The following is a 27,579-nucleotide window of genomic DNA, read 5'->3' as shown; positions in this document are numbered from 1 at the left end:
CCCCCCCCCCGCAGAGCTCCCCGATCTTCCTGCAGTGGGCTGCGCTGCTTGCCCTCCGGCCAGCTCTGTTTTCCCATTTGGCTGTGGCTTGAGTCAGGGACTGGGTCTGATTCATCTGTTGAACACAGGTGCTCCCGAGAGAAGGCCTGAGGCTCCCGAGGGCACCCACCCCAAGGGCCGAGCTGGGTGGGAGAGGCCTCTGGGTTCCTGTCAGCTGTCCCTTGGTGCCATTTCCAGAGGTCAGGCCTGGCCTTGCTGCCCTCCTCTTCCTAAAGGACCCCACCAGTAGTAGCCCTGTGAGTAGAAGCTTCCCCCATGGGTGTGAAACAACGTGGCCCCAGGCCCGCCCAGACTTTGATGTCCCCTCAAGAAGCCCTGGCCCTGGGGTCAGTTTCCCTTTAGGGCAGGAGAAAGCGTCCCCTGGGCACAGTCGTCTCTCCCCAGTCTCCTGAGCACTGAGCACCGAGGACCTCTGGGGGGTAACTGTTAGGGCTGGGACGCCCTGGGCTAGTTGGGGGCTCGGTGCTGCCGCGCTGGCCCGCTGCTCCCACTGAGGCCCTCTCCAGGCAGGACGACGGGCAGGGGGCGCGGCCCGGGCTCCCCTCCCCGAAGGAGCAGGCAGGGGCGGGGAGGGTGGGGGCGCTGGCCCCCGCGCGGGAGGCACGGCTTCTTGCTGCGGGCGGGGGGGCCCCCGATGGCTGCTCTGCTCCCGCCCCCGCGCCCCGCGCCGCAGATATAAGGCGGCCGCCGCCGAGGCTCTGAGCCCCGCCGCCCGCCCGCCGCCCGCGTCCCCATGGCCCGGTCCGCGACGCTGGTGGCCGCCGCCCTGGCGCTGTGCCTGCTGCTGGCGCCGCCCGGCCTCGCGTGGTACAAGCCGGCGGCGGGGCCCAGCTCCTACTCCGTGGGCCGCGCGGCGGGGCTGCTGTCCGGCTTCCGCAGGTCCCCGCACGCGCGCCGCTCCGAGCCCCCCGGGAGCGCGGGACCCCCGGGCCGGGCGGGCGCCGTCGTCGAGCCGCGTCCCCGCCTGCGGAGCCTCGTGAGTGCGGCGGGCGGGGCCGGGGGGAGGGTGGCGGGGCGCGGGGTCGGGGCGCGGGGCGACCCCTCAGCCTCCTCCCGCCCCCAGGCCGCGTGTGTCAAGGACGTGTCCCCGAAGCTGCGGAGCTGCGAGCGACTCCCCGACGGCCGCGCCACCTTCCCGTGCCAGGCGGACGTGTTCCTGTCGCTCCGCGCGGCCGACTGTCGCGGCGCCTGAGCCCCGACCCCGGGACCCGACCTCGCCTGGCCCCCGCCGCCCACGCCCAGCGCCTCCCCCACCCCCGCGCCGATCGGCTCCCTGAATAAACGAGAAGCGCAGCTGGACTCCGAGTGGGGGTGGGCGGGGCGCGTAGAGGCTGCGGGGCGGGCAGGGACCGCCAGTCCCCGGAGCCCCTGTGCCCCCGGACACTCCCGAAACAGCCGGCACAGGGTCACCCCAACCCACCCACGCCGTCTGCCCTCCTGGGGCCCCCCAGCCCCCCGGGGCGGGCAGAGGTGGTCTCCTGTCTGGCTTCCGCGCCTGTCCACACCGCTCCGGGGGTCCCCAGGGTCATCCAGGCCAGTTCCATGTTTGCCCTTGGAGGGGCCCCTGACCGCCCCACCCCAGGAGGCCCTCCGGCTGGGAGAGTCCCACTCTGGCCCTGCCTTGCTCACGGGGTTTCCTGAGGACAAAGCTCTTCCTTACTGGGGGGGCCGCTCCTGGGGTCACTCCCTCTTGGGTGTCCCCCCAAACACCTCAAAGTCCCAGGCACAGGGCAGTGAATCCATCTGTGAAGGAGGGAGTGAGTAGGCCAGGCAGGGATGGGGGCGCGGGAGGCAGCCAGACACACGGCTCCGGCTCCGGCTCCGGGGTGACAGGGGGCTGCTCCCCGGCTGGGCACAGCCTCTCCTGAGGCCAGAGCTCTGCACTCACCTCTCCTCTGACCGCAGTGAAGAAGCAGGAGCTGCCCACAGCCATGAGTGCTGAGGCGCGGCCGTGAGGGACCATGGCTCGCCCGCAGTGGCCTCCCCTGCCCCACACTCAGGCTTAATTACCTACTTTGTCCGAGTCTGGGTTCATTCCTGCCCCCCCGCCCCGCTGAGGCTGACCTTGAGTTCCCTTCAGAGCATGAACTGGGGCCTCTGGCAGGGCTAGGTTCCAGAGGGCAGGAAGGCAAAATGAGGTCTGGAGCCTGTCTTGGGGGTGTCCCCCACCCCATGGGGAATGGCTGGCCAGCTGGGCCTCAGGGAGGCCAGGGGAGTTAGACCCACTGGCCCTCTACTCAGAGGCCATCAGGGGGACGCACAATCCCATTGCACCTGAGTGGACCTGTCTCCAGGGGCACTGACTTCCCAGACCCCCAGGCTCTGGGCCTCCTCCAGCCGTGTCCCAGCGGGCTCCCTGGCTGCTGCAGTCCCCACTTAGAAGGACGCCCAGCAGGGGACCCTGGGCAGGGGTAGGGCTGACTCCAGAGTCAGCAGGAACCCCTGGCTGCCCCGGTGTCCTCCTCCTGCTGAGTCAATGCAGAGGCTGGCTGGTCCCTCTTTGTCCCCCTGCTCAGGGGGCCCTGCAGCCCAGGGGTCCAGGAGTCTGAAGTGTGGCAAAGCCCGACAACACCGCGCCCCTGAAGCTGGGGGCCCGGGTGGGGTGGGGGTCCAGGGAGGGCCCTGTGACTCTCAACTTACTACCCCAACTTGGGGAGGGACGGAAGGAAAGCTGGTGGCCAGCCCAGGGTGGGAGGGGGCGCGTTGAGCTTCCACGGTCGTTTCCCTTCCGTTTCCTGCACGGGCTCTTAAGTTAGGCCTCATGAGGAGTTCCATCGGAAGGAAGGAAAGGACAGGCCCACCCACTAGAGGAAAAGGGTGCCAGCCCTCCGCTTCCGCGGGGCCCGGCTACAGGTGCAGGGCCTCACCTGGGTCAGCAGCTGAAGGACGGCAGGGGCTGAAAACACCCCATCGCAGTCCTCACCTTTGGACAAAACCAACCAAACTATTGCCCCCACCCCGTCCAAAACGAAGAGGTCACCAGGGTCAGCAGCCTGCAGCTGCTGGGCTGCTCTCAGGGGGCCCTGCTTCGGGTGCAGCAGACCCTGAGATTCTCTGGACCCAGTCGGGGAGCCTGAGCCAATTCCTTCCCAGAGGCCGGGCAGAGGCTGTGCAGGGCCGGGGGAGCCGGCCTCCCACGGGCCTCGTGACAGACTCTGGGGCCAAGAGCTCACTGGGCTCTTGCCGCCCTCCCTCCCTCCCTCGTCAGAGGCTCTAGGAGAGGCAGCTTGAAGCGTCTGGAGGTCCTCGCTGCCAGGCTGCCTGCTTCCCCCTGGCCTCCCCACTGTGTGGACCGCGGGGAGCAGGGCCAAGAGCCGGACACGGACCACCTCCCACCAGGTTTATTTGGTTGCATACCAGCCAGTCAGATAGAAAATCGAAAACAGTCTGTGGGGAGAGCAGCAAGGCTGGCTCGGGAAGTGGGGGGCACAGTGCCCAAGAGCCAGGCCCAGGGCACCAGGGAGCCCACAAAGGAGGTGGCATGGTCTGTGCCCTGAGGAGGAAAGGGGGTGCCCCTTCAGGTCACTGCTCCCCTGAAGCTGGCTTCCAATGAGGCTGGGAAGGCAGAAAGTGCCAGGCGGTAGGGGGCGTCCTGGGTCTGCAGAGGGGGAGGGGAGCAGAAGCCGGGCCTTCGCTGGCACGCAGGGTGACGCCCCCTCTGGCTGAAGGCGCCCACTTCTCCTCTCACCCCCTGGGCCGCTCCGCTCCGCTGTGCCGGACGCCTTCTCTGCCCTCTCTGTGTGGCTTAGTGGGAAGGCCACCTGGTGGGTAGGGTGGGGGGCAGCACCCTCCACTAACCCTTCTGAGACCAGGCCAGGTAGAGAGGGAGCACTGCAGCTTTGTTAAAAACCAGGGAAACCAAACCCTCAAGGCGTGGGAAGCAGAGCAGGGAGGGGGCTGGCCCGTGGGCACGCTGGGTGACCTTCCTCTGCTCAGAAGTCCCAGTCGCTCTCCCTCTCGCGGGGTACCTCCTGCCGCCTCCGGGCCTCCAGGAAAGCCAGCTCCTTGGCCTCTTTCTTCTGGTTCCGGGCCTCATACTCTAGCCTGGGGGCCAGGCTGTGATGAGCTGTGTGCCCAGGCCTGGGGCCTCAGTGGCCGTCTGTGCCCCCGCCAGGCCCAGCCAGGACCTCCCTCACCTGTTCTTGATGATCCGCTGGACGATGAGGTCCGTGGTAAGGTCACTCCCGCTGTCGATCTGGCAGAAGATGCCCCTTCTCTTGGGCTCCTGGAGGCCAGAGGGTAGGGGAGGTGGGGGCCCTCCTCAGGACCCTGAGCTGCCCGGACCTGGAGAGTCCTCACCCCAGGAGGACCAGGACACCGGTACAGTCACTCCTGCTGCTTAGCAACCCGCCTCCTCCTCCTGGGAGACCACTGGACTGGCCGTTACCCCCTCACCCCGGCCTAGCTCCCAGACAGGCACGGTGAGCCCGGGGCGGGGGGGGGGGCACCTGGCTGGGGAACATCACACACAACCATGTCGTGCTCAGCAAAGGCCCAGCACGACCCACCTGGTAAGGATCTGAGCCGTCCTTGTCAGGCACAATTTCCGTCTTCCCGTGACATACCAGGTCCACCTGGGGAGGGAGCAGGGGTCAGGGAGCCTGGCGGCCTGCACTCAGAGGGCCCTCCCTACGACCTGGCCCACCAGGAGCCTCACCTTAAAGTGGTCCAGGAGCTCTGCTGTGACTGCATACGGGGCCCCGATCACCACTTCTGACACATACTATGGGGAGAGGGAGCACAGGTGGTTAGCCAGGACCCTGTTAGGCCAGAAGATGGTGGGGGAAGACCCTAACCCTCCCTGCCCCCTCCAACCCCCCCAGCCTGGGCGGGAGACCCCAGCCAGTGCACCCGCCTCGGCACGTACCCGGCAGGCCAGCACGCTCAGGGTCCGCTCGTGCAGGTTCATGATGGGGTAGTTCTTCCCCTTGTAGTGGTTGACCTCCTAGGGCCAGAGTGAGCTCACGTGGGCAGGCAGCCTCAGGCAGGCGGGGCTGTAATCTCCCCCACAGCCCCTCACGGGTGCCCCGCAGTGTGGGGAAGCCCCGGTCCCCAGGAAGAGGCCCTGGTGTGTCTCCTCTGCCTCCATCAGCACCCCAGGCCTTGCCCCTGTGGGCCACCGGTGCCCAACCTCAACCCCAGGAGCCCCTCAAGGGCCCCCACACCCTTTCAGCAGGCCTGGGAGCGAGACCTGGTCAAAGTGCAAGCCGGCGATGACGTACGGCTTCTCTGCCAGGCCGTGCACCTTCTCCAGGAAGTCCACGTGGCCAATGTCTGCGCCCACATTAAGAAGCAAGTAACAGGAGGAGGAGCGGCCCGCAGAACCAGGGGCTCCGGCAGATTCCCTGGAGCTCTGCCCCAGTCCGGGGGCCACGAGGAGTCAGTGAAGCCCCTCCAGGCCCCACGATGGAGGTGCACACAGGGCCAGGGCAGGGGCCACCCTCCCACTCGGTCCCAGAGGATACGGAACAGGTCGAAGGCGCCGGCCACGTAGATGACTGTCTCTCCTGGCTGGGGTTCCTTCCCAGAAGCAAACTGGATGATCTTCTGAGATGTCTGCAGAAACTGCGACACCCCCGTCCAAGGGTTCCGCCCCCCAGGACACTGGAAGCCGAGAGCGCTTTGGTCAGCGACCGATGCCTCACAGGCACGACCTTGACCTGCTCCCACCCCACAGCCCCTCTTCTGGGCCCAGGCCTGCCTGCTTGTCTGGGAGCAGGTATGGGGGTGATGGACCAGAACTCCAAACCCCCAGCTGCAGCCTGCCAGCTCGCTTGGTCCCTTGTGTGCTCTTACCAGGCACACCCCTCTGGCAGGGACACCGTGGGCTAGCCAGCAGGGGCTGGTCCACATTAGGGCCAGGCTGGGGAGCGCCCCGGTGACCAGCGGGTTGTGTGGCTCCGCCCTGTGGCCACAGTGGGCACTGAAGCCTGACAACGGGCCCAGAGGCGGACACTGCCCTTGTGGGGACCCAGCACCGTGAGCCACCTTCTGGTCACCTGGGAGGAGCCTTCTGAGCAAAGTGTCTCCCTGGCGGGTGTCAGGTGAGGGGGCTACAAAGGGAGAGAGGACCAGGCCACCTGGTTAGAGGCCACCTGCTCAAAGGCCGTCCTCGGTCCTCCTCCAGTGGCCATGGTGACTGGCCGGCTTGCCGAGCCTGGTGGGCAGTGCCCCAGCAGTGCTCAGAAGGCAGGGAGCTGGCCGAGGGTCCCCGCCAGCCTTCCCCCAGGGGCAGCGTGGGGGGCATCAGGTATTGGCCCGGCCAGTAAGGGCAACACTCACCTTGCCGAAGCTGTCTGCGTATTCCCGGTACTCGGAGGATATCTCCTGAACGGAAGGGCGGAGGGCGTTGAGAAGCCTCGCCCCCAGGCATGGTCAACCCCAGGGCCTCCAAACTCGCTGTCCTGGAGCCCACAGAGAGGCAAGGACAGGGCGGATCGGGTGCTCCCTCCCTCCCCGCAGTGTCCTTAGCCCGGGACCTCGGGGATCCCGCCCCCGTCCCCCACAGACTCACGTGCCCACTGTGATGGGCCTTGGTCACCAGCAACATCCGCCCGACGAGGTCCGTGGTGGACACGCCCTGCGTGCGCCTGCACTCTCTGGGGACAGAGGTGGGGTCAGGGCTCACGTCCTGGATACACTCCAAAGTCCCCACCTCCGGCTCACCCCACCTGGGGGCAGCCCTGCTGCGGGCCGGCCCCCCGCCGCGCTGTGTGCACACCAGGCGGCTCCGCGCTGCGCTCGGCCGTGACCGAAAACCAGGACCAGGAGCGTGGGGAAGGCCGCTGAGCTTTTATCCACTGAAGGAAATGACAGAATAGAGGAGAAGCGTTGCGAAGCCCCAGGTGTGCAGTGCTGGGTGGGCGGGCCAGACCCAGGGCGGCAGCAGCTCTGGTCCCCACTGCCCCCGCTGCCCCCACTGCCAGGGGAACGCCAGGCTGCGCTGGCCCAGGCAGGAGCGGCCAGCCACCATGGCTTTCTGAGTTACACAGACCTGCTCCCCGGCCACCACCCCCCCGCCCCCGTTCTTACCGCTCACCAGCCACCCGCGGCCTGTCACTACCACACAGGACGGCGCGGGTCTAGGTCACACCAAGCCCCACCCCGCGGCACGCCCGCCCCGCTCTGGTCCCGGCCTAGAAGCCGGCCTCAGCCCATTTTCCTCGCAGGCAGTAAGAGCCTGGGGGGAGCTCTGAGCCCCGTTCCTTGACAAGGTGGGACCCTCATGGGGCTCACCTGTACCTCCCGGCCTGCTTCACTTCCTCGTAGGTGTCGCGGCCGTCTACGGTCAGCGTGATGTCATCTAAGGAGCGACACACGTGTGACAATGAGGATTCACCAGACCACATAGGCCTACGGGGCCCTCAACCCTCACCCCAGGCTGGTCCCGGTGCACACGGACTCTTTCTGGAAAAGGATCCAAGGCCTTCTCAGATCCCCGAAAGGCTCGGTGCCGCTCCTCAGAGTGTGAGGAGGCCCCGGCACCCCACTGCCCTCCGGCCCGCCCAGAGGCCCCGGCACTCCGGGCCCCAGCCCCACCCACTCACTGCCATGGACACAGAAGTCGCAGCTGTACTTGTCCAGCGTCTCCAGCGTGGTAACGTAGGGGGCTGCCGGCACCACCTCGTCCACCCACTTGATGGCCTGCACCATCTTGTACCTCTCCTCCTGAGTGAACACCGGGGGCCCCTTGTGCTTGGAGATCTCCTCTAGAGCCAGAGGAGAGAGCAAGGACAAGACAGGTGACCTCTGTAGGGCTGGACCACAGCCTCGAGGACCTCAGGAGTTCCCTCCCAGCACCAGGCAGGGTCTGTAACCACACGTGAGCCCGTGGCGGGCAGCTGTCTCTCTCCCTGGGCCCTCGGCCTGTCACAAGGGCAGAAACACACCCGCGTGGACACCGCCCTGTCTCTATGGGCCAGTACAGGTGCTCGGGATGTGTTTGCTGGATAACTGCATGGTCCCCTCACCCAACCAGCATTCCAGGTAAAGTCCCTTGACAACCAGGAGCTCCATTCTCGAAGGTCCCGGGAACCAGGTTGTGGGGGGAGGGGAAGTGGGCAGCACTGCTCAACCTGAGCTGCCCACCGGGTGGGCTCGGCCGGGTCTGCAGGCGAACCCGCTCAGCTGTGCTCTTTGGAAGGACGGTCTTGGGCCTGGCCTAACCCCTTGCAGGGCCCTGGAAGGTCAGTCCAAGGCAGCAGCCCAGCTTACCGTCGGTGTGCACTCCTACGATGAGGTAGTCGCCCATGGCCCGTGCCTGGCGCAGCTGGTTAGAGTGGCCGTAGTGCACCATGTCATAGCTGTGGAAAAGACAGGATGGTGAGTCCCTGTGCAGAGGGTGGGACTGAGCAGCTGGGAGCTGGTGTGTGCGGCGGTGGAGCCTTGCTCCTCTGGGGCTTCCTTAGGAAGCCTTTGGAGATGCTGCCACCGGAAATTGCTCCTCAGGGTCTGGCTGAACCTGGGCTTTCAGAGGGGAAGTGGGCACTCCGCTCCCCACACCACTGGTCCCTGGGCCACACTTAACAAGCACGACAGGGGCTGGGCTGTGCCCAGGAACAAGGCCTGCTGGTCCCAAGGGCCGGTGAGCACACAGAACAGCCTCAGCTCCCCGCATGTGCCATGGAGCTCTGCCCTCTGCCCTCAGCCCCTCCTCTCACCAAATGCAAACAGTGGGGGACAGGCCCTTTAATCTGTAAACTGACATTAATTTAAGGGTGGGCTGGACTCTGTGCTACCCTGAGGCAGGTGGACAGTCTTTGGGACCAACAAGAAACAAAGTCCGACAATGAGCTTTGGAAACCCTGCTCATTCCCCCATGGCCTCCAGAAACTCAGCAAGGCTTTGCGCTCTGGGGCCAACAACCGTGCCGGCTGCTTCTACAGCTCTTCTTCTCAAATCTGGGCCTGATTAAGGAGTAACTTCTCAGCTAGAGACCCACTTGCTCCCCGTGTGTGCCGTACAGGGCCCCAAGGTAGCCCCATACCCGCTCTGTTTCCTTCCAAAGCCTAACGTTTTCTCCTGAGGTGACAGTACCCCTGCTTCTCCAGGTGACCCAGGCCCTGTTCCACTCCCTGACACCTGTTACTCCCACCACAGCACACCCAGCACACAAGCCTGTGTGGTCACATGGTTCAGGCCCTGGGGTGAGAGAAGAGGAAAGTCCAAATCCAGCAGCCTGGCTGGCCCTTGAGCTCACTGGATGGGCGGGGCTGGGGGTGCACAGTTCGGACTGCAGGGTGGTGCTCTGTCTGGGGTGTATGCTAGCCACTGTGGTTTTGTGGCCATGGGTGGCCTGCTGGGGTAGGGGCCTGGCCAGACCAGGGCCAAGGTCAGAGTCCACCAACACGAAGCCATGCTCCCTCTCTCCAAGGTGACTCAAGCACACTTGCAAAGGTATGGCAGCACCCTTCTCTACACCCTTGCTCTCTTCTGAAGCCGTAGCTAGCTAGATAAGGACTGTTCTTTCTCTGATTCCAACGAGCGAAGGTATGAGAAAGCATCACAGGTGGCAAGCTATCAGTGGGAGGTCAGTTTTCCTCTTATCTGCTGACAACCCCAAACTTATCTGGAAACAACTCCAGGTCTTGGCTGGCCAGAGGAGAGAACAGATGGGCACTGTGGCCCTCCTGGGAGGGACACAGGAGCCCGGGGGCTTCACTGGGGGTCGTGGACAGAGGCAATTCCTGCTCCAACGCTTGCCCCGACACCCAGGAGAATCCCTCCGACCTTGCGATAGGCAGGCTGGGGAGCCAGACACGGAGACCGCCGGGAGGACGCGGGCCGGTCGCACGGCTTCCCCGGTACGAGTGATACCGCTCGTCGGGACTCGCGCCACCACCGGCTAGACTCCTGCGGTCCGGCCAGGCGGGCGGCCCAGTGGCTGACCCCGGAGCAGGAGCGCCCGCGTCCCCAGGAGCTCGCCGGGGTCCGGAGCCGCAGGCCCGGCCCGCGTCCGGAAGCCGGCCGCCGCTCCCGACACACGGCCGCCCTGGGGCCCCGGGCGCAGGCCGGTCCACGACGCTTCTCTGGGCGGCGGCGCAGCGGGCCTCGCGGCTCCCGGCCCGGTCGTCCCCGCCCGCCGCCCACCGCCGCCGCGCTCACCAGCCGTCGCACCACACTCGCACGGCGCGCCTGCCCTCCGGAGCCGGCGGCTCTGCGCCGCCTGCCGCCCCGTGCCCGTTCCGGATCATGGCCCCGCAGCGGCGGCGCGGCCCGGCCGGCTCCCCGACTCCCAGCGGCCGCCGCCCGCCCGGCCCCAAACACGCCCCGCCCCGCCCGGCGCACGCGCCGTCACGCGGGCCTCACCCGCCGCGCGCGGCCAATGGCGAGCCCCTGGAGCCCCGCCCTCCACCCGCCGCCAATGGCGTGAGCCGCCAGAGCCGAGCCCCACCCCCTCCCCGTCTGGCGGCCTACCGCGTGCCCCAGGGACCCCGCCCCCCGGCGCGCGGGGCCAGTAGCGCGCGCGCACCTGGCCGAGGGAGCGCGGCAGGACCACATGGGGCTCCGCCCGCTTCCCGCGAGGAGCCTAAGCTGGGCGCTCGCTCCCGCCCCCGCGCCAGCAGGGCAGTCATTCGAGGACACGAGCGAGACAGTGAAGAGATGTTTAATAACAATAAAAAGGCTTGCTGAGAGCCCAGGCTCAAAACCACCCCTCTGCCGCAAACCCAATTCAGAAAAAGGATGCTATAAAGTTACTATGTTTTAGTAAGAAGCAGTAGAAATAGGGTTGAGGCCCCTGAGACTAGCCCGGTGAACGAGGTAAGGCAGCCGTGTGCTTCCTCCTGGCGGGCCAGTTGTGAAATAACCCGAGTTCTGTTCTCGCAGAAAGGCATGGCTGCCACCTCTCTGAGAGGACAGGCGAGGTGTCCTCCAAAGGCCCACACCCGAGGCAGCCACAGCAGTGCAAGGGGGCTCCGCTAGGATGAAAGGCTAAGCAGTCATCCCAGGAGGATGCTCACGGGACCCTGGGGCAGTCCTGGCCTTGCCCCCGAATCAGAGTTCCGTCATCTGCAAAGTGCCAAGCGTTCTAGTCCAGCACCAGGTTACGTTATTTTCCTCCTTTTTGTGCGTTTAGTGCAGCCCCTGCCAAACCAACCACCTAGGATGGGGGCTGAGCTAAGTGGTGCACCCCGGTCTCCAGGCGGAGGCTCCTCTTGGCTTCTGCACAGCGACTTCCGAGTGTGGCTACCTTCTTCACCTGCACGCAGGGGAGTCGCCAGGGAGAAGATGGGGTCCTGCCACCTACCGAAAAGGGAAAGCTAGGTCAGACATGCCTGGGAGCCTCAGTCACAACCTGCCCCAGGGCGGGAAAGCTGACTGAGGAGGTCACCCTGCTTCCCTCCCCCTTGGCCTAACTGGCCAGGCTTTGCTGAGTGGCAGCTCCACTGTTTCTGAGCTACAGAACAACAAGAGAGGGGTAAGTTCCCCAAGTAACTCAAAGGTCAGCACTCACACTAGCTCGGCCTCCGCAGAACTCAGTGTCCTTGCTGGCGATCGAGCAGGCCGTGTATGCCCAGGGTGGGGCGGCAGTAGCCCCAAGAGGGATGAATCACTAGCAACTCTGGGTCCCACCTTTCGCTTGTATGGCCAGGGGCAGGTGGACCAGACCCTCTCCCTCTTCCCAGACTGCAAGACTTGATGGGGGGGGCGGGGGGAGGCCAGCTGACTAGGGAGGTGTGGCCTATAGACTACACCATGAAGAGATCATGTGTCTGACTGAGATGTAGAACCACATATTATAAACAAGATACAGATAAGCACTGATAAAATGAGCTAAGTTAATGTAAAAAAAAAAAAATACAGTACACAATAGGCCCACATTACAGAACACCACAAACATAACATACAAGAATTGCCAGGCCCAGAAGGTGAAGGGATCCTTAATTCTTGAACCCTTTGATTAAAAGAAGTTATTGATTTCCCCTATAAGACCCTGAAAATTCACAGAGAAAGAAAGTGTAAACTTTTTACTCAATACATACACCATGTCTAAATTATCACAAATTCTGTATTAAGGTACAGTTTAAGCTTCCCCAAAGTATGCCAGCTCCCCAAACCAAGTGCGCCAAGATTCTGTTTCACTGGAATTGCCGAGACCATGTCCCTTCAAGGCACCTTCCCGTCCAGGCTGTCTGAGGTAGAAGGGGGGCTCTCCAGGCGCACACTGGCACATTCCCTCTCCCCGCAGGGAGTCACACCAGCCAGGGCGCCTTAGCTGATGCCTCAGCCACTCCCTGCAGAGGCCACCAGCCTGCAGTCACACCTCAGACACCATTTGCAACAACTCAGAGCATTCTCTATGCTCAGTTCACGAGAAAAGACAGACACGGCCCATCCACACAGGGGCAAAAAGGGGGGAATGCACCCATGCCCCCCTCACCTGCTATAGAGGGGGATCTCCAGGCCCAACTCATCCATGAGGAGCCGCATGACGTCGTCACACTTCCCGTGAAGCTTCAGGGCAGCCCAGTCATCCTTCGGGGTCCACTGGGGACAGGGGAAGGTGAGTGAGGACACTTCACCTCCTCCCAATGGTCCTTTCTCAGCCGGACCTCTGTGGCCCATAAGTTCAGGATACAAACGTCCCAGGGACTCTCTGGTTCTCCTGTTCTAAGGTCCAGATCTGAGGAGGTCTCTCTCAGTGCACAACGTACCTGCAAGTTCACAATGTAGAGCTTGGGCCGCCGGCTGGGGGGCTTGGTCATGCACCACAGGTGAGGATACTTCTTTAGAACCTGTAGGAATGGACAGACAGAAAGACCAAACGCACAATAGGAAGCTAGGGTCTAACACTGAACTGGCAAGATGCTAGCAGGCTCGCTCTCCTCCCATCCCATCCGCCGTGCTGTTCACGTACCTTTAAGCTGGAACCTAAACACAGGATTGTGTCTGCTTTGCTGGCAGCCTCAGTGGCTGCCTCCCAGTTCAGAGGCTGCCCCAGTGTCCCCCTCTCGCCAAAGTGCACAATGGTGTCCCGGAGCTGGGCGCCACACTTGTGGCAGGCCCGGCCTGTCTGGTGCCGGTGCAGGGCAGTGCGCTCGGTCACGTCAAACACTCTCACGTACTCCCTATTGGGAGTGCAGGCTGTACAGACCTGCGGAGGAGAGGGCACTGTGAGCAGGAGCCGCTGGCCCGCACAGGCCCCCGAATCCCAGCGGGACCGCTCACCTCAATGTACATGTTCCCATGCAGCTCCGAGATGGCCGTGCGAGGCAGCCCACTCCGCAGGTGGAGCCCGTCACAGTTCTGAGACACCACATGCTGCACCTGGAGGGGAGGCAAAGGCGAGTCAGCAGGGGGGCAGGCTCTGGGGGACTGTGTTCAGCAGTGACACCATCCTTAACCCTTCCCAGGGCCCCCAAACCGGGGGCGACTCCAACCCTGCATGAAGCCTCAAAGGCAAAACCAGAGGGGCAGGCCGCTCCCAGCAGGACTCAGGAGGGCCCTGGGTGGGAAGGGCCCCAGGCCGCCCACAACAGCTCTGAAGCACTTGGCGAGCAAGGAGGGCAGGTGTTTGCTCTCAGCTGGGAGGGGCCCAGACGGACGCTCCCTTGGCTCTTTATGTTTCAAGTCACTGAAGGACTAGGAGGATGGACCCTTCCCCACTTGGCTGAAATGCTCAGCAGAGGGTCTCCAGAGGTTTCCCACGAGCTTATCCTTTACTTAGGTGGCTTCTGAGATCTGTGGGGACAATGTGATAGAAACACAGAGGGGAAAGAGCCACCAGCAGCTCTGGGTCTGAGGCAGGCCTTATACATGATTACCGAGAGAGATTCAAGCCAGGAGTCTAAAACACTCGGCGGGCGCTCATCCCACAGGTCCAGTAGCTGACAGAGGCACGATGCAGAAGGTGGCCCTCCAGGTTCTGCACCAGGGACCCAGCAAGGACACTAGCTATCCACACCAGGTTCTTACCAGCTTTTGCTCGTGTAAGCGGGCGATGCTCATGTGGGTGAGGGTTGGCTCTGCCTCACTCAGGTCAGCAGCACTGCCAGGTGGAAGGGAAGCACAGGTGTGGGGAGCTGTGAGGTCAGGCCCATGCTGCCTCTGCTCGACTGAGTGGGAAGGCTGCCCTGGGCTGCTTACCTAACGCTTCTCCCTTTCTGAAGCAGTGTCCATACTCCATTAGGGCCCCGGTAATCTGGGATAGAGGCTGCCTGCACGTTCAGAAAGAAAATAAACCCAGTGACAATGCATCACTGTAGGAACTGGCAAAATTTGCAAAAGTGAAAAGCAAGTGTTTCTCTTGATGTTTTCCAGGCTTGTCCGTACACTAGCCTCTATTCGTTCCAGAGGCTCAGCACTTCTTGTGTAACCTGCCTGAACCCAGATGGAGTGGCTCCTTCCCTCTGCCCGGACAACTGCTCCCACCCGGTCTAGCTCATCCCTCTAGGTTCCAAGGAGTCCTGCCGCCTCTGGGAACCTCTGCAGCGACACCTGTCCTCTAAACTGACGGAGAGGACTGGTCAGGCTCATCTGTGGGCCCCAGGGCCTAGCCAGTGTTCAGGGAAGGGTGAGCAAATGATGAAACCCTAGGTAGGAGCAAGCATCCCTACCGATTCTTACATCTTGATAGTGTTTCCTGCCCTACCTTCACAAAGATAGCCCATATCTCCACATGAGATAAACGTCACTGAATCTCTCTAGCTCTCAACCCAGTGAAACAAAGTCACCAAGAGAGAACACAGGTGTGCCAGGATCAAGGAATCTTGCGTGCCCCAGGCTGTGAGTGACCTGCCTTCCGAGGAGCCCTGTCTCCTCCCTGCAGCTTAAGCCTGGAAAAATGCCCACCCTGAACAGCGTGGTTCTGAATCACATTGAAGAGAAAGGTCGAACAGTAATGCTCAGAGCAAACTACAGAACAGCACTCCCACAGACGACAGGAACACACATGTGACTGCAGGAAGGAGACCCCACTACCAAGGTTCCAGGGTCTGCAAGTCAGGGCAGTCAGTGCCCCTTACACGATGTCACTGCTGGGCCTCTGAGCTCATCCCTGTTTCGAGGGTCGTAGTCTCACCCTTGCCTGTAAAACCTTACTCAGTTTTTAAGGCCTGGCCTCAATGCTGCCTCACACACAAAGGCAACTGGACGGATTTCCAGCTCTGAGGCCAGGGTGTGTGTGTCTGCATTTCCAGTCTAGCAACATAGCACAGCCAGCTGTACCTTAGCTATCTGCATCCGTGCCATATTCTCATTGCCCATGGGCTTCTTGAGGACAGCGGTCCTCAGTGTTCACCTCTGCGGGGCCTACACATGGGTCGCACTCGATACGCACCCATTACTTAGACGAACGACACTCTCAAAGCTAACCATATTCCACGGCCCAAGACAGCCTCTCAATAAAACGCGCCCAAACCCAACGCATTTATCTCCTTCACCTGCTGCACTCTAATTCTTACTGCCTTGCTTTCTACTTTTCTTTCAACGTTTAGAAAACACAATAAATGGAGACTCAGGAGATAGTTCTGGGCTCAGCTCTGCCCACATAACCTTGGGATAGTGATGAACTGTCTTGACTTTAAATGAGGAGGTGCCCGCAAATACTGAGGTATTATGTCCTGTTTTATCCCTCTTCCTTTCTTGTATCTAAATAGGTATCACAAAAACTGCAAATATTTAAAAAGGTTTATCTCCCCACTGAAGTTTCAAGTGGAGTCATTTCGAGTTTCTCTAAGAGAGAACACTGGGGGAGAGGGACGCCTGGGTGGCACGGACAGTTAAGCCTCAGACTCTCGGTTTCAGCTGAGGTCCTGATCTCAGCGTGCTGGGATCGAGCCCCGCCTGGCGTCGGGCTCCGCACTCAGCCGGCAGTACGCTTGAGATTCTCTCCCCCTCTCCCCTGGGCTCCGCACGCTCTCTCTCTTTCAAATAAGTCAAAAAAGAAAGAAAAGAGAAGAATAGAATAGAAAAGAAAAGAAAACCCCAAAACATTAACGGGGCGCCTGGCCACGTCAATCGGAAGAACGTGAGACCCTAATCTCAGGGTCGTGAGTTCCAGCCCCATACTGGCTGTAGAAATTACTTTAAAAAATAAACAAGTAACTTGAAGAACGAACAGCAGGGCTGTTCGTAAGGTGAGTTTTTAGCGAATCAGTACCTACACTCAAAGGAACCCGCTCGGTCCTGGGGTGAGTCACCCAGAAGGGGGCGCCCCACGTCCGCCCCCTGCGCCTGCGGTCAGCCAGGGAGCCCAGGCGGGGGCGCGGCCGCCCACGCCCGGCGGCCTTACCGTGCTGATCCCAGCGCCGGTGTAGACCACCAGGTACTTGGCGTTCCGGACGGCGCCGGCCAGCTCCCGGACTTTCCTCCGCAGCTCCTCCGGGTCGTCGCACACCTGCCGAGACGCCGAGGCCGGTCGTAAGCCCCGCCCCCGCGCGGCGAGAGGCCCGGCCCGGGCTGTGCGCGGACCGAACCCCGCACCGACCAAGCCCCGGGCGCGCCGCGGGACTCGCCTCCTCCTGCCGCCGCTTGAGGCCTTCGCGCCGCCTGCTCCGGCCCTGCAACTCGGTCACCAGGTCCTCGCTCTCGGCCAGGAGCCGGCCCTCCTCGGCGCTGCGCTCGGCCGCCGCCTTCCTCAGGATGCGCGACACCTGCGGGCGCGGGGCGGGCGGTGAGGGCGGCGCGGGCCGAGGGCGCGGCGCGGGGCGGACGGCGGCGTACCTGGCGGAGGCGCTCCCGTTGCTGCTCCTCCCGCAGCCTCCGGACCCGCTCCGCCGCCTTGCGCTCCGAGCGGCTGGGACCCCCGGCTGCCATCGCTCCCGGGAGACCCACGCTTCCGCTTCCGCCTCCCGGCAGGCCGCGTACCAGCGCATGCGCGCGGAGCCCGCCCCGCCCTTCCGGCCCCGCCTGCGCAGCGCGCAAAGGAAGCACCTGACAGTCTCTTTAAAAGGTGTTTATTGATCATATACAAAATAAAGAAAACCTTATATATCACAAACATACACTATGTACAGCAATAAATACCCGGGGTACGGCCCAGTGCCGCCCCCCCTGGACAATAATTTAGCAATAAATACTGCACAGGGCAGGGTGCGCACTGAGGCCGAGGCCCGCCCCAGGGAGGCCCGTCCTCACCTGGATCTTCAACCACCCCTGCCAGCCCTGGCAGGTCCCAGGGAACCTCCCCGGCCCCCCTGGTTTCAGCCCTAGGCAGGACAGGCAGGGTCTGATCAACTCTGCTTGGACCCAGCCTCTCAGCGCCAGGAGAGCACCAGAGCTGGACACACTGGGCAGCCCTTGTCCTGTTGCCCTAAGATGCCAGGAGAAGGCTTTCTGTACCCACTCCCGTTTGGTTAAAGGCTTCAGGGAGTAGCAAAGTGAGGGGATGGGGAGAAGGGAGGGGCTGGGACACAAGGTTGCTGGAGGGGCTGTCCCCTCGCAGTTCATCGGGGGCACACTCTCCTACACTCCAGCTCAGGCTCGCCAGACACCCACGCACCAGGGCTGCTGCTCCAGCGTGGGGCGGAAATGTGCGTGACTGGCCCAAAGGAACAGCACACGCTCAAAACACATAGGCCTGAAGCAGGACAGGCCATACCCCTGCCTCTGTGTGTCCTCCACTTCTCCCCACCTGCTCCAAAACTATACAGCCAACAGGAAGGCAGTAACGTGCCAAAAAGAATTATTCAGTGGCTTCTGGGGGGAAAAAAATCGTTACTGTGTTGGTTCCTTTCACCAAACCACAGCCTAAAAAAGTAACTTACAAGATCCCAGAGCGGAAATGGTGCTGCAGGCTGTGGCTTGGGCTTCCCAGCTGTGGACGGGAGCTTTAGCCAACTGGCCACCTCAGAGGGAGGCAACAGGCACAGGAGGGGGCTTGACCACCTTCCCAAAGCAGGCTGCAGCCGGTCAGAGCCATGGGCTCAGGCACCGACCACAAAGCCTGCTACTGACGGTCAGAGTTGCACACACAGACCTGAAGCGTGGACCAAGAGCAGAAGAGCCTCCAGGGGAGACCTGGCATCCAGCAGAAACCAGCACATCACACGGCTAAGCAGCCGTGTCTTCTCACCTGTACAAACAGCAGTGCCACCCAGAGCAGCAGCCAGGGCCATGGGGAGGTCCCTCTGGGGTCACACTCAGGGCAGGAGCTGACCTGTTCCCACAGGGTTCTCCTCTGAAATCTGAGTGTCCGTGTTGGGATAAGGGAGGAGTGTGAGCAAGGGCAAGATGGGAAGGAAGGTGCACATCATGGTTTACTTAGCGGACAAGTTTGGGAGACTTGGCTTCCGCCAAAGCCTTCGATTCGCTGTGTCAGAAAAGTCGAGGAAAAAAAGAACACCACACCCTCACAGTAGGAAAACTGAATTAACAAGAATCAGAAAGACACCAAACCAGTCACGTGTGGACACAGGCTCTACTGTCAAGAAACCAAGGTGAAGGGGGAAAGGGGCAGAGTGCAGAGTGGCCCCAGGGGCCGGCTTGATGGGAACGGGATGTTCCCCCAGACCCGAGGGACAGTTGCTCCAAATCCAAAAACCATGGAAGGAAGCATGGCCTCACTAACTCTGAAGCTTTTCCTATTACCTAAACCAGACCTGCAATTTCTCTTCTACCTGTGCCCACCCTCCAACTTGCCTCTCACTTTCCAAACCTGCCTCCTTCCTCTGCTCTCCGGGTCTCCAGCCTGGCAGATGGCCGACTACCTCCCAGCCAGCACCAAAGTGGGGACCGTAAATGGATATGGATGTCACGGGCTTCTCCCCTCTTCAGGGAGGGGTTCTTACGATGCGATTCCAGCTCACTGCTGCTACAACTAGCATCACCAACTTTCGTCTAGACCCTAGGTAGACAAAGCCACACGGCAGGGAGGGGCAGGAAGCCACTAAGTATTGAGTATCAACGGTCAAAACCTCCACTGCAGGCCGACCCGGTACAACCAGGAATGGTGGGGCATCTAGAGCCAAGAGAAGACCATCAACACGACAGAAATTGACAGCACGTCCCTGCTCCTATCCCACGGGCACCCTGGGTCAGACTCGGGGATGAAAACCCCGCTGCCCACGAAGTTATACCCTGTCAGGCCACACTGAGTTTCTCTTCCCCAGCCCACACATCTGTGCTTTACAGGGGTTCGGGGCCTCCAGAGAAGCCAACCAGCGACTTCCAGGAGAAGCCGAGGCCCATGTGGCCAGACACAGGGCAGTGGCCTCTTGAGGGCCGGCACCGCAGGCAGCTCCTGTCCCATGCATAGGAGGAGCTTCCGGAGCCAAGTCTGGAAGACTAGCTGCCTCTGCTGAGGGGCCATGGGGAGGCGGGCTCAGCCCCAGAGAGAAGCACCTCCATAAGCTGAGCAGTGCATCCCTGGAAGACACAGATCCCAAAGGGAGGCAAAGGAAGGCCCGAAGCCAAGTGCTGGAGCATGTTCGGGGCAAGGTGAGGGACAGGACCTGGCCCTGCAGACTCTAGCCCTTGTCTGGCACTGGGGGAAGACCCCCCACCCCGGCCCTCAGGCAGAGTTAGAAGGGGACACCCCAGATGAGCCCCAAGACCACCTGGCTTTGCCTGGGAAGCATTCCTTCACGGCATGGAAGCACTGCTGGGATAAGGAGGCAGCAGGCCTGGAAACTCCCACGTGGGCCCTGGGGTTCCCCTGATGAGGCCCACGTGAAGCCTACAGGAACAAAGCTGGGGTCGGAGGCCACGGCCCACACGTGTTGACTAGAGGCCAAAAGGAAGACACCTGGGGGCACCTAGTGACTCCGTGGTCCCTGCAAATCCGCCGGCCATGGCCAGAGGCAGTGGGCGTAGAAGCAGAGGGGGTGCTCTGGGATGGCTCCTCATTTCACCTACCCTGCCACCGGATCAGCCCAAGCCTTACACAGACATGCGAAACCAAGGCTGTGCGGAGGTGAGAGCGGCAGAGCCCCGTATCTGATCCTCTGGGGTCCTGGGTCAGGCACCGGGGCAGAAGGAGCTGGGCTGGTGGGCAGATCCCCAAGCAGGGGCTGCCCCGCGCCCCAGTCCAGGCCCAGCAAGCCGGCAGAAGCAAAAACACAACCAAATCCAAAAAACAAACACGGGATTAACAGACACAAGAAGTGACACCCACAGGTCAAAGGTCACCAGAAGCACCAGCACGTGACGCGCACAAGACCTCACCAGGCACAGACGACACCACGGCACCGGCAAGAGACGGAAGCAGGAAGGGCAAAGGAGTAAGTCACTTTCGGTACAATTGCAAGAGAGATAGCAAAGAGGACGCCAGGATGCGCCTGTGGTCGCTCGCGGCTTGGCTTTTTTTTGTCTTTTTTAAAACTAAGTTTTATAAATAACGTCTGATAACTCTGTGTATATAAAAACTAAACTCCAACAGCCACAAAGACTTGTCCATAAGTTTACAAGAAAGGGATTTTTTTTGTTTGCTTTTTTTCTTTTGTTAAACTAGCAAAGTTTCTATTATACTTTCCTTCCTTGTCCATATATACGGTCAAATGTTCTTGCTTTTTTTTTAAAAAGACAGTTTTATAAATACTCTGCAGCTCTTTTTTCTTTAGCTTTTAAACATATAATTTAATAACTTCGTAAAAGGAACTCCTCTCTTTTAAATAAAGGGCTATGTAACCACACAAATAGGTCATGTAAACAGTGACACGGGACCATCGCAGGACACTGGACACACCCTTCACGTATGCTCACAACCAGTGATTTGGTCTTGTTCAGTGCAATGCGTCAGGCCCGAGCTCCATGGCCCCTGGCCCAAAGCCACGGAATGCCCCATCCCTCCCAGCGCCTGTAGCGCCCAGGCTGGTGGCCCGCCCACCCAGGGCCCTCAAGGACACCCTACGCATAGCAGCAGAGCCCATCGATGCCTGCTGGACGCACTGAGAGTGAATCACAAACCCCTGCCAGCTAGCAGCTGTCAAGGCCTGTGGGCCACCCAGGAGTGCACAGCGGCCCCTCCTGCCCTGGAGCCCTCCCTGCTCAAACACACGAGCCCCAGAGTGCTCATTCGATCTTTCTCTGTTCCCACAGGGCCAACTCTGGACTCCAAGCCTGCATGGCCTTGGTACAAAGGGGACTGGGGCAACCCCACGTCACCGCTGAACTGACCAATCCCAACGTACAAAACACACGATGACAACGACGAGATCAAAGGGGCTCAGCCCGGCGCCCCTGGGGTGCAGGTTGTGCTTTGCAGGGAAGGGAGGAGGCAGGAGAGGAAGAAGAGGAGAGGAGAAAGAAGGGATAGGGCTGCCAAACTCGCCATGCGCCTAATGGCCCCTTGCAGACCCGCCCGGGCAAGCGCGCGTCCCTACGACCGGGCGTCCGTCTTGGACTTTACTATCGTGATGACGCTGGTGGCAGCCACCTTGCCAGGGACAAGGGGCCCCAAGCCAGCAGCGAGGGGGCCCCGGGCCGGCGCCACGGGGCTGCGGGCCACGGTCCTGGCGAAGTTCTGCAGGGCCTCGTACTTGGAGCGCAGGGCGTCGAGCTCCAGCTTCATGCTGGCGTTCTCTGAGGCCAGCTTCTCCACCTCCTGCTGCAGCTCCGCCTTCTGCTTCTCCAGCTCCTCCTTCTGCGTCACGCGCTTGACGCGGCAGCTGGCGGCGTAGCCCCGGTTCTTGAGCGTGCGCCGCCGCTGCTTCAGCTGGACGATCTCCTCCTTGGACAGGCCCCGCAGGTGCTGGTTCAGCTCCCGCACCGACATGGTCACCAGCTCCTCATCAGTCAGGCTGGTGCCATTCTCCCCCGGCTCCCGCTTCACCTGGGGGCAGCACGGTGCATGAGGTCACGGCTTAGCGGGGGCCCGCCCGCCCGTGCCACCCCCAGCTCGAAACGCGGCCCACTCTGTCCGCTCACCTTCAAGGCCTTGTTTCCTTTATTGGGGGTCGTCATAACCCGGGGGCACAGCAAGCAGGCACTCTGTGAGAAGGGAGCAGAGGTCAGGACCCCGGAGACCACTCCCCTCTCCCTCTCCAGGCCACAGAGAGCCTGGCGAAGGGGCCCAGCGCCCAGCCTTGCCTCTCACCTCACCATTCCCAATACCTGGCCCCGAGGACCACCTGCCACCCTCCGGCTAGGCTGCTCCCTGTCCACCTGGTCCCTAGGGAACCCAGTGGATCTGATCGGGGAAGGGGAACGGAAGGGCTGTTAGAAAGGCAGAGACCAGAAAAGGGCCTTGGGAAGAGATGAGAGGGATGCAGGAAGGGCCAGCATAGAAGGAAGCCGGGAGCTTTAAAAATAACCCCAGTGTGCGCCCCAGACTGTGGCTGTTCCTGGCGAGTCACGCTGACTCAGCACATCGCTCCCGCTCCCGCTCCCTCACCAGCCTGGCCTGGCACTCCCCAGGGCTGCCAGCCAACACAGCCCCAGGGGACCCGCAGCCTAAGCAGAGCACTGCTGGGGCCAGAAAGGCCAGCCTGGCCAAGAGGAGGTGAGGGCTGGGGCCAGTGACCCTGTACCTGTGTACTCCAGGGCCTTACCTCCTACAGCCTCCTCCCCTTAGTGGGCCTTGTCCCCACGAAGGCTTAGGGGCCAGTGGGGACTCAGGCCAAGAGGAGGATGCAGGAGAGTCCTGATTCTCCAGCAGACTTTCCACTTTGAAGAGCTGGACTGTTTTCAGCATTGGTGGAGCTCCCCCCCCAGGTGGTAGGCACTCCAGCAGAGGCTGGGCTCAGCCCACCTCCACCGCTGATGGAGCAACCTTCCTGTGGTTTTGGATTGCGGCATCCCATGCCCCTGCCCCACCCCATCCATGCTATTTCCTAAGAGTACCCGGTTGGTCACCCGGGGGGCCTGCTCAGGCCGCTCCGGCCCCCCACCAGGGGCCACTGACCATAGCGCAGGGAACAACAACAAAAGGGCTTGGGGGAAGAGTGGACCAAAGGGCCCCCTCGCACCCATTCAGTTGCCCTTCCTCAAGCCCTGCCAAGGACATTTCTGTGCACCTAATCCAGCCCCTACCACACCCTCAGGCAAGGACACTCCTCTGTCCCCTACTTTCCAGGTTCGGTGCAGAAAGGTTAATGGCTGGAGGGAAAGTTGGACCACGGCCTCCCTGTTGCAGGAGGTCATAGCCCTGCAGGCTTTCTGGGCTGGGGGGGGGGGCCTTCTGACGCTCACCGGGAAGATAAAGCACCGGTTAGGAGGTGGCCGTGCAAGGTGGCTCCAGGGTAAAGCTGCCACTCCACCCAGCCTTGCCCCGGGACATGCCGGACCACAGCCAGCTAGGTCACCCAGGGCTCTCAGGCAGGCCCTGAGGCAGGAGTCCCAGGATTGTTCCAGAGCAGAGGATGGAGAAGACAGTAGCTAGAGGTTAGAGGATCCTCAGGGTCCCAAACCCACCCTGGGGGCCAGGATCTCACGGCCGAGCTACAGGGGCTCCCCCAGCCTCGCATCTGAGTTGGGTGCAGGGATGATCCCCTGGGTCCTTCCATTGTCAGCTCAAGGGAAAAGCCCTGGCACCAGCTCTTCTCACCAGCCATCCTCCCACCACCCCCAAATGCTGAGCACAACGGTGACTTCCTGAAGAGATCACACAGAAAAGTGCCGAGCGTGGAGGCTGGGAGCTGAAAAGTGCCTCCTCGACAGATTTCACCCTCTGCAGAAGGCCTGAACTCAGCACAAGTGCAGCCACTCGCCTCCTAATCAAAGGTGTAGTGTACACGTGCATGCAGTGGGGGAGGGGCAGGGCTCAGCAAAGCCAGCGCTTCCGCCTCCTGACCTGGCGCCCGCCCACCTGGGAACACACACAGATGTGACAGTGATAGCCTTTGGGGATGGACTGTTAAGAGATCGCCCAGGGCACCTCTAGAAGCCAGAAGGAGGGTATCCAGGAGGCTGGATTAAGGAAAAGCTTCCTCTTCTCTGTGTCCCAAAGACGGGGCCAGAGCTGGGGCCCGGTCATCCTTCTCAAGAGGCTGAGCCCCACTTGCAGAGAAGGCATGGACAGTCCCGTGGGCCTCAAGTCACCAAGGTACCCTGGGCCCCCCACTCAGGCTGACAGCCAGCTGGGAAGGGAAAACAGGTTCAGACAGCTCCATCCCCTCTACCTGGGCCCAAACTCTGGGATGTGGACACTTGGCAAGAGGCAAGACAGTGAACCCCTACTCCTTTTCCTGGCCTGCAAACTCCAGTGGCCAAACCTCCCCAACAGCACGGCCCCAGCCTAGCCTGGTCTTCCTCCCACCCTGCCCATCAGAACCACCGCCTCCAAAATCCCTCACCAGTGAAAGCCATTCTGAAAAATGTTGAAAACTTAATTTCCACCTAAGAATAAATGAGAAGACTGAAAGAAGTACCCCCTTTAGGAATCTGCACTTTCCTAAGGCATAAAATTCCAGGCAAAAGATCAGCTTAAGTGTTAAACGTCTGGCATCTATAAGCCCAAGGCTAAGTCTGTGTCCATACATACAAGAGCGTGTGTGGGCTGGGGGGAAGGGGTATCCCTGAAGACAAACCACAAGGCCAGCCTGACCTAGCCACGAGCCCCTAGGCAAGAATGGTCAGCTCTGGTTGAGACAAAATACCCCCACCCATGGAGGCCAGAACCACCCACACGTTCAGGAAAGGTAGCTCAGGCCACACCACTCTCAGGCTGTCCCCCTCAAGAGGCCTGACACCCACCAGGGCCACAGTGTGTGTTAACACCCACACAGAACGGAGCCCCAACCTCAAGTGGGTCAGGAACTGCATTTCTCCTCTTCATGCCTTCCAAGCCAGCCCACTGGCTGTGCCCCAAAGGCCAGGCACCCTCAAAGCCACCACCACCTGCAGCTTCGCCCCAAACCCCAAGGCCAGGCGGCAAAAGGGGCAGGGTCTGCTCACCAGACACCTCACTCCCCAGATGTCAAAGTCCTGCTGCTTCGTCTCATGGGCCGTTTCCTGGTAGAGCTGCACCTGCGTCCCCTGCCCTGTCCACTGTCCTCCAGGGCTTGAGTACAGGCACCCCTCTTTCTCCCACTGACTCCCTCTCTTGCCCGCCCAGGGGCTGCCCAGCCTAGCCAACCAGACCAGTCACAGGGAAAGCCTGCTTCCCAGCCTGGCAAGCACGGCCCCCCTAAGCTCCTCCCCTCCTCTCACTCAGAGAACTATTTCCCAGTTTGGGGAACTGTCCCAGACGCTGGTCAGGGACCGGCTGCCTGAGAAGATCATGCCTGGGAGGGGATGGGCAGGCCAGGGGCTTCACATTGTGCCCGAAAAGAAAACCTGCACCAAGGCCCCTCCACCTTCTCGCCCACCCTGCCTTCAACTTACACACCAGTCCAAACTTGAAACCGGTGCCCCAGGCCGTGGGGCCTGGCCCCTTCCCCAGTTTTCCTCCTCCTATCTCTGGCCTTTCAGACCCCAGGCCCCCAGCTCAAATCCCCCCTCTACCAGACATTAGAATGAGCATCGAGTGACCTCATGCTGATGACTCAGCAAGTCTCCCTCTGGGCTCTGGCACGCGTGTGACGGAGCGAAGCCGGCGCGAGCAGGGTCTTCCCGGCCCCGCCACGTGCCGCCCCCTCCCCCCAGCCCGCCGAGGACCCCCGCGCCCGGGAAGGCGGACACAGACACCTGATGAATCAGCAGCTAAAGCCGGGGCCCCGAGGCTCTTCCGCGGAGCCCTAGACGCCCCGCTCGACCCCACCCTTTCCTCCCGCCACCACGGCCGCCCCTCCCACCAGGATGCCCGGGGCTCCACCGAGCGAGCCCCGCGTACGCCCCGCCCCGCCCTCCTCCATCCCCCGCGACCCAACCCCAGCACCCCCGGCGCAAGGGCCAGGAGCTGCTCCTGACCCGCGGGGAAACCGAGGCACGGGCCGCCAGGAGGAGCCGGGGCAAACCCGAAGCCAGGAGCGCGCGGCCCGCCCCGCCCCCGGCCCGCCAGGAGGAGCCGCGGCCCCGCCCGCCCCCACCCTGGGCCCAGAGCCCCCCGCCTGCCCTCCGCCCGCCCGGCCCGCCGCCGCACTCACCCACCACACTGCGGGCCCGGGCGGGCCGAGGCCGGGGCGGGCGGGCGGGCGCTCCGAGGCCGCGCGGGGGCTCCGGGCCCGGGGTGGGGGCTCGCCGCCTGCGCGGGCCGGGCCGAGCACACTGGGAAGGCCGGGCCGGACCAGGCTCGGGATCCGCCGCCGCCGCCGCCGCCGCCGCCGCCGCTCTTCCACAGACGTCACATGATGTTTGGTCACGTGGGCTCCATTCATGAAGCGGCGACGCCGGCCAGGAGCTTAAAGGAAGGAGCGGCGGCGGCGGCGGCTGCGGCGGCCGCGGCGGCGGCGGCGGGGCGCGCCCGCACTGCGCCTGCGCGCCCGGAGCCGTCGCCCGGGCAATGCGCGCCGCGCCCTGCCCTAGCGGGGTCTCGCGGGACTGACCGGGCGCGCGCTCCTCGACGGGCCAAGCTCCGGGCCGCGAGGGGGGCGCTCCGGGGGTCCCGGGAGGTCCGGGGATCCCGTCTCCCGCTTTCCTGACCCTCAGGACCGGCGCGGCCCTAAGGTACCCGTGCGTCGCGGAGAGGGTCCTCGAGGTGCTTCCGATGCTGCATGGCGGGTACTGCGCGCGTTGGTTACCTCGTGGTAATCGCGGAGCCAAGCTCGGCCCTGCCCGGCAGCCGTGGCCTGGTTCACCGACGGCCCGACGCTTTGTCCAGGATTCAAAGTGAGGACTGGCCAAGGCCACCGCCAAGGTCCTGCGAGGACTGGGGTGTGTCCTCACCACCGCCCCAGACCGCACGTTAGTGACGAGCACTGGCGCAGCTCTAGTGCCCACGCCGTGAACATCTGTTGAATAGCTGATGTATCCGCGGCACCTTTCCTGTTTCATCCACATCTGTCTGGGACTCGGCTCCCACGAGCCCTGGTCTGCGCCTGCCTCTTCTGTCGGGACTTCTCGCTGCTGCTCAAAATTCCCGGGGAAAGAGGCAACCAAGGGGAAGAAGGGGCACTGGAGGGTTCCCATTCGTCCTCCCAAGTCCTGGACTTGCCTTCTCAGGTGTAGAGCCAAGAAGGGTGCGTCACCCCGCGAGGCAGGTCAGTGGGACTCAGGTGGGCCCGCAGAGAGAGCCGTGAGGGACAGGCTGCAGCCGAGTCTGTGGGAATTCAGTGCCACTGACATGAAGGCCGTCCGCGGAGGCCCCCAAAGCCAGGGGCATAAGGGCCCCCGCAGGACCCCCTGCCTGCCTCCAGAAACTTCTCTCTGAATCCCACTGTACCCTGCTTTGTAGGGTTGTGTGTGGTTGTCTATCCCAAGGTGCTCTTTACCGGCAGGGCGTGACGTTGTACTCCAGGGCCTTCATATATCTAGGGCAGGACTCAATTTTTTTTTTTTTTTAAGATTTGTAGGGGCGCCTGGGCGGTTCAGTCTGTGAAGCATCTGCCTTCGGCTCGCATCGTGATCCCAGGGTCCTGGGCTCTGAGCCCTGCATCCGGCTCCCTGCTCAGCAGGGAGTCTGCTTCTCCCTCTCTCTCTCCCCCAGCTTGTGCTCTCTCTCTCTCTCACCTGCTCACTCTCTCAAATAAATAAATAAAATCTTTTAAAAAATAAAGATTTGATTTGTAAGTCATCTTTACACCTAAGGTGGGGCTTGAACTC

General features: G+C 62.1%; 4 protein-coding genes across 14 annotated transcripts; 1 reads left to right on the top strand and 3 right to left on the bottom strand.

The window, feature by feature from the left end:
• The first annotated feature begins 793 nt into the window (after positions 1-793).
• Positions 794-1,359, top strand: NPB (neuropeptide B). The gene is made up of 2 exons (XM_040639850.1): positions 794-1,036; positions 1,124-1,359. The coding sequence occupies exons 1-2, from the start codon at positions 794-796 to the stop codon at positions 1,250-1,252; spliced, it is 372 nt and encodes a 123-aa protein (XP_040495784.1). The 3' UTR covers positions 1,253-1,359.
• Positions 1,360-3,386: 2,027 nt separating this feature from the next.
• On the bottom strand, positions 3,387-10,304 carry PCYT2 (phosphate cytidylyltransferase 2, ethanolamine). Of its 2 annotated transcripts, XM_040640001.1 has the most exons (14): positions 10,165-10,304; positions 8,275-8,363; positions 7,608-7,769; positions 7,297-7,363; positions 6,575-6,659; positions 6,343-6,387; positions 6,060-6,113; positions 5,526-5,664; positions 5,252-5,334; positions 4,928-5,005; positions 4,718-4,783; positions 4,569-4,634; positions 4,197-4,285; positions 3,387-4,104 (listed from the first exon to the last, which is right to left on the bottom strand). In XM_040640001.1, the coding sequence occupies exons 1-14, from the start codon at positions 10,251-10,253 to the stop codon at positions 3,993-3,995; spliced, it is 1,224 nt and encodes a 407-aa protein (XP_040495935.1). In that variant the 5' UTR covers positions 10,254-10,304; the 3' UTR covers positions 3,387-3,992. The 2 variants fall into 2 exon arrangements, with proteins under 2 accessions (XP_040495935.1, XP_040495936.1); XM_040640002.1 differs by lacking the exon at positions 6,060-6,113.
• Positions 10,305-10,650: 346 nt separating this feature from the next.
• Positions 10,651-16,873, bottom strand: SIRT7 (sirtuin 7). 2 transcript variants are annotated; one of them, XM_040640000.1, is made up of 11 exons: positions 16,726-16,873; positions 16,518-16,655; positions 16,295-16,399; positions 14,149-14,219; positions 13,978-14,050; positions 13,231-13,329; positions 12,920-13,156; positions 12,717-12,797; positions 12,443-12,549; positions 11,910-11,995; positions 11,123-11,304 (listed from the first exon to the last, which is right to left on the bottom strand). In XM_040640000.1, the coding sequence occupies exons 1-10, from the start codon at positions 16,816-16,818 to the stop codon at positions 11,986-11,988; spliced, it is 1,014 nt and encodes a 337-aa protein (XP_040495934.1). In that variant the 5' UTR covers positions 16,819-16,873; the 3' UTR covers positions 11,123-11,304; positions 11,910-11,985. The 2 variants fall into 2 exon arrangements, with proteins under 2 accessions (XP_040495932.1, XP_040495934.1); XM_040639998.1 differs by lacking the exon at positions 11,910-11,995 and having other exon boundaries at positions 10,651-11,304.
• A 69-nt stretch (positions 16,874-16,942) lies between these two features.
• Positions 16,943-25,986, bottom strand: MAFG (MAF bZIP transcription factor G). Of its 9 annotated transcripts, none has more exons than XM_040639997.1 (3): positions 25,965-25,986; positions 21,868-21,930; positions 16,943-21,772 (listed from the first exon to the last, which is right to left on the bottom strand). In XM_040639997.1, the coding sequence occupies exons 2-3, from the start codon at positions 21,901-21,903 to the stop codon at positions 21,320-21,322; spliced, it is 489 nt and encodes a 162-aa protein (XP_040495931.1). In that variant the 5' UTR covers positions 21,904-21,930; positions 25,965-25,986; the 3' UTR covers positions 16,943-21,319. The 9 variants fall into 9 exon arrangements, with proteins under 9 accessions (XP_040495931.1, XP_040495928.1, XP_040495924.1 ...); XM_040639994.1 differs by lacking the exon at positions 25,965-25,986 and adding an exon at positions 25,567-25,626; XM_040639990.1 differs by lacking the exon at positions 25,965-25,986 and adding an exon at positions 24,835-24,989.
• Positions 25,987-27,579: the final 1,593 nt, after the last annotated feature.

This window comes from Ursus maritimus, unplaced genomic scaffold, assembly GCF_017311325.1.
Source record: "Ursus maritimus isolate PB19 unplaced genomic scaffold, ASM1731132v1 scaffold_24, whole genome shotgun sequence".
Taxonomy (NCBI): domain Eukaryota; kingdom Metazoa; phylum Chordata; class Mammalia; order Carnivora; family Ursidae; genus Ursus; species Ursus maritimus.
Note: the sequence above shows the minus strand (reverse complement) of the source record. Positions and strands in the feature narration are given on the sequence as shown.

Excerpts from the sequence above, each read along its gene's own strand:
- PCYT2 (XM_040640001.1), bottom strand. The coding sequence starts at position 10,253 with ATGATCCGGAACGGGCACGGGGCGGCAGGCGGCGCAGAGCCGCCGGCT. Across the intron at positions 5,006-5,251 it reads CCGGCTTGCACTTTGACCAG|GAGGTCAACCACTACAAGGG; the intron begins GTCTCGCTCCCA and ends CTCTGGCCCTAG. Across the intron at positions 4,784-4,927 it reads TGAGCGTGCTGGCCTGCCGG|TATGTGTCAGAAGTGGTGAT; the intron begins GTACGTGCCGAG and ends CTCTCCCCATAG.
- NPB (XM_040639850.1), top strand. The coding sequence starts at position 794 with ATGGCCCGGTCCGCGACGCTGGTGGCCGCCGCCCTGGCGCTGTGCCTG. Across the intron at positions 1,037-1,123 it reads GTCCCCGCCTGCGGAGCCTC|GCCGCGTGTGTCAAGGACGT; the intron begins GTGAGTGCGGCG and ends TCCCGCCCCCAG.
- MAFG (XM_040639997.1), bottom strand. The coding sequence starts at position 21,903 with ATGACGACCCCCAATAAAGGAAACAAGGCCTTGAAG. Across the intron at positions 21,773-21,867 it reads AAGGAAACAAGGCCTTGAAG|GTGAAGCGGGAGCCGGGGGA; the intron begins GTGAGCGGACAG and ends TGCTGCCCCCAG.
- SIRT7 (XM_040639998.1), bottom strand. The coding sequence starts at position 16,818 with ATGGCAGCCGGGGGTCCCAGCCGCTCGGAGCGCAAGGCGGCGGAGCGG. Across the intron at positions 14,051-14,148 it reads CAGAAAGGGAGAAGCGTTAG|TGCTGCTGACCTGAGTGAGG; the intron begins GTAAGCAGCCCA and ends TCCACCTGGCAG. Across the intron at positions 12,798-12,919 it reads GTTTAGGTTCCAGCTTAAAG|GTTCTAAAGAAGTATCCTCA; the intron begins GTACGTGAACAG and ends CCATTCCTACAG.